This window comes from Phaseolus vulgaris, chromosome 4 (genome assembly GCF_051622355.1).
Source record: "Phaseolus vulgaris cultivar YP4 chromosome 4, ASM5162235v1, whole genome shotgun sequence".
Classification (NCBI taxonomy): Eukaryota; Viridiplantae; Streptophyta; class Magnoliopsida; order Fabales; family Fabaceae; genus Phaseolus; species Phaseolus vulgaris.
This window is the reverse complement of record NC_143501.1, coordinates 15586898-15590087: the sequence shown is the minus strand read 5'-3', so window position 1 is coordinate 15590087 and position 3190 is coordinate 15586898. Positions and strand designations below refer to the sequence as shown.

The following is a 3190-nucleotide window of genomic DNA, read 5'->3' as shown; positions in this document are numbered from 1 at the left end:
GCTCGGGGAAGGGAGGTCGGCAAATGTCAGTGATCCAGGAGACATTAAAGTCACCCAGAACAACTGTAGAAGGATATTCAAGGTCGACCACTTGGAGGTCTTAGGGATCAGCTTAGGAAAGGGAAGAAGGCATCGGTCGATGATTCAAGAAACCTTGAAAGTCCCAAGAATAACCATCCATGAGTTATTCGAGGATGAATTTCTTGAAGTTTTGCAGGAAAACAACACAAAACTTGGGTAACAACCCTACAAGCGTTACCTCGTTGATAGATTACTTCCTGTTGAACCTAGGAAGGCCAAGATTGTTAAGAGGAATGCATGTCAGTATACCCTGATAGACGGGAACCTTTTTCGTCACGGTTATACCCATCTGATCCTCACATGCGTAAGCAAATATCAGTGCGCTCGCATGATGGTCAAGCTTCATGAAGGCATTTGCGGCAGTCACATAGGAAGACGAGCTCTCTCGTTGAAAGTCTTTCGAGCAGGGTATTATTGGTTGACCATGGAGGAGGATTGTGTGAGATATGTCCAACGTTGTGAGCAATGCCAGAAGCATGCTGATTGGTGCCATGCACCAGCCGAGGATCTGCGATCAATTTATAGCCCATGGCCTTTCCATACATGGGGATAGACATTTTAGGCCCTTTCCCTTTGGAAATACGACAGATGAAGTACCTCATTGTGGCCGTTGAATACTTCACCAAGTGGATTGAAGTTGAGCCGATTGCAGAAATAACTGCTCATAAGGTCCAACATTTTGTGTGGAAGAACATTGTGTGCCGCTTTGAGGTTCTAAGACACATAGTGTCTGACAACGGAACTCAGTTCGCTAGTCAACAGTTGGGTAAGTTGGGCTTGGAGCTCGGGATAAAGCAGGTGTTCGCCTCGATAGAACACCCCCAGACAAATGGTTAGGCTGAGTTAGCTAAAGAATTCCTACTAAAGGGGTTGAAGAGGAGGTTAAAAAAGGCAAAGGAAACTTGGTCAGAAGAAATTCCCATAATTCTATGGTCCTATCACACCACCCCGCAATCGACAACCAAAAAGATACCTTTCAGTTTGGTATATGGGTCAGATGTCATGATACTAGTGGAGATACAAGAGAATTCTCCCAATTTCAAAGCTTTGTTGTTGAATAATCTAATGAAGGAAGAAAGGTAAACCTAGATTTGTTGAACAAGGTGTGTGATCATTCCCATATCAACTCAAAGGCTTTAAAGAGAAGGGTGAAGTTAAAGCACAAGACCAAGACAAAACCTCGAAAGTTCAAGATTGTCGACTTATTGATGTGAAACGCCCACCCCTACCAGCTGGAGAACAAGTTATCTCCAAATTGAATTGGCCTGTTTTGCGTAGTTAAGGTGCTCTGGAATGGAGCGTATAAGCTGGAAACCTTGGAAGGAGGAGCCATCCCATGAACATGGAACGTGGAAAATCTCAATTTTTACTTAGTTAAGACATTTAGTTTTCGATGCTTTTCTTTTGAACAATATCTTGTTTAAGGTGATGCTCTTTCTCCCTTAAAGGGGTATTTTAACGAGGTTACCTAGTAATAAATTTGTTCTCAGAAGATGATGCATGAAGTAAATTAGTTTTGATTTAATAGCGTTGATTTAGTACATGGTAAGTCAACCTAGCTTGGCGTAAGTATGTCTACCCGAGCGTAGCCGTCCTGTGAGATTAATTTGTTTATTGATTTATTTGACTCAGTACATGGTAAGACGACCTAGCTCGGGGTAAGTATGACTACCCAAGCATAGGCGCCCTACGAGTTGAATTAATGTAGAGGAATTATTTGGTATGGTAAGATGACCTAACTCGACGTAAATACGACTATCCGAGCATAGGCGCCCTACGAGTTGAATTGATAGGAATGTATTGTTTGATTTTATGCATGATAAGATGACCTAACTCGGCGTAAGTACGACTACCCGAGCATAGGCGCCCTGCAATACGAATTTATTTGTTGAGTCAGTTGATCTGGCACATGGTAAGACGTCCTAGCCCGAAGTGAATAGAGTTAGCTGAGCATAGACGCTATGTGGAGGTAAGGTTATTGGGATTCATACATGGTAAGTCGACCTATCTCGAGGTAAGTATGACTACCCAAGCATAGGTGTCCTGTTAGATGAATGTATTTGATGGGTGATCTAGCTCAGAATGATTAGAGTCGTTTGAGCATAGGCGCTTAAGGGTAGACGTTTGGTCAAGGTAAATAAGTTATTACTTTCACGCTTAAGTTAGCAGAATTTCGTTATAAGAATCATGTTAAGATAAAGAGAATGAGTTAAGCATTGAGGCATACATTTGTAAAGGTCCCAAAATCAGTACACATAGAAAAGATCATAAGCGAAGAATAAATGTAAAAGAATTTTTCAAATTGTCAAAGTATCAAGAGAATTTAGCATGTGCATAAATATTACAGACCATAGAAAAGTTTAATTTAGTCCTCCCTTAATTGACCATCAACCATCGTTTTACCCGAGCCGAGTTCTGAAAAGTACAAGGTAGGATGGACTATTGCTTCCTGTTCTAAAGTTGCCTCGAATCCTATGAGGTGGGATTGATCAGCGTCTTGTTTGAAAGATTCGATGGCCTTGGTGAGGGTCTCCCCTTGGCAACTTACCTCCTTCTCCAACCCCTCGATTTGGAACATGAGTTTGCTCCTTTCTTCGGTTAGGCTCACTGCCTCTTAAGCCTTCTCTGCCAATAGACGTTTGGTTTCTTTGTGCAGATCTGCAAGGCGTTCGATCTCGATCCAGAGGTGTTCTACCTCCCTCTGAAGCTCCACGACCCTTTGATCTTCGACAGATTTTTGGTCTCATGTCTTAGCAATAACTAAGCAACCCATGGCAAAGACCTGACCGATTTGCTTCTTAGCGTCACGAAGCAAATGATCTTCGTCGTGGGCCATCATGAGCCTATTTTTTCCTCGTTGGGCAGGAAGGTAGTTTCAGCATAGGTTGGGACGTCGAAGTTTGGATCCCACAGGCTTTTTCCCCTAGAGCTCTCAGTTTCGCATTCTTGAATGACAATGATGTCTTGGTGCGAAGCTCGACCATCTGAGTGAGAATCCTCGGTAGGGGTAGTGGTCACTTTCCTTTTCCTCTTGAAAACGAGCCCGAAGGTGGTCTCCTCATCTTTATCGGTTGGGGTTTTAGTGACCAAAGTTGGAGCCTTCCACTTC

The 3190-nt window shown here is 42.9% G+C and overlaps 1 protein-coding gene across 1 annotated transcript; it reads left to right on the top strand.

The window, feature by feature from the left end:
- Positions 1 to 609: 609 nt before the first annotated feature.
- LOC150027931 (uncharacterized) lies at positions 610 to 2835 on the top strand. Its single transcript, XM_090300955.1, has 2 exons — positions 610 to 847; positions 2738 to 2835. Exons 1-2 carry the CDS (start codon positions 610 to 612, stop codon positions 2833 to 2835), a joined length of 336 nt encoding a protein of 111 aa, XP_090157081.1.
- Positions 2836 to 3190: the final 355 nt, after the last annotated feature.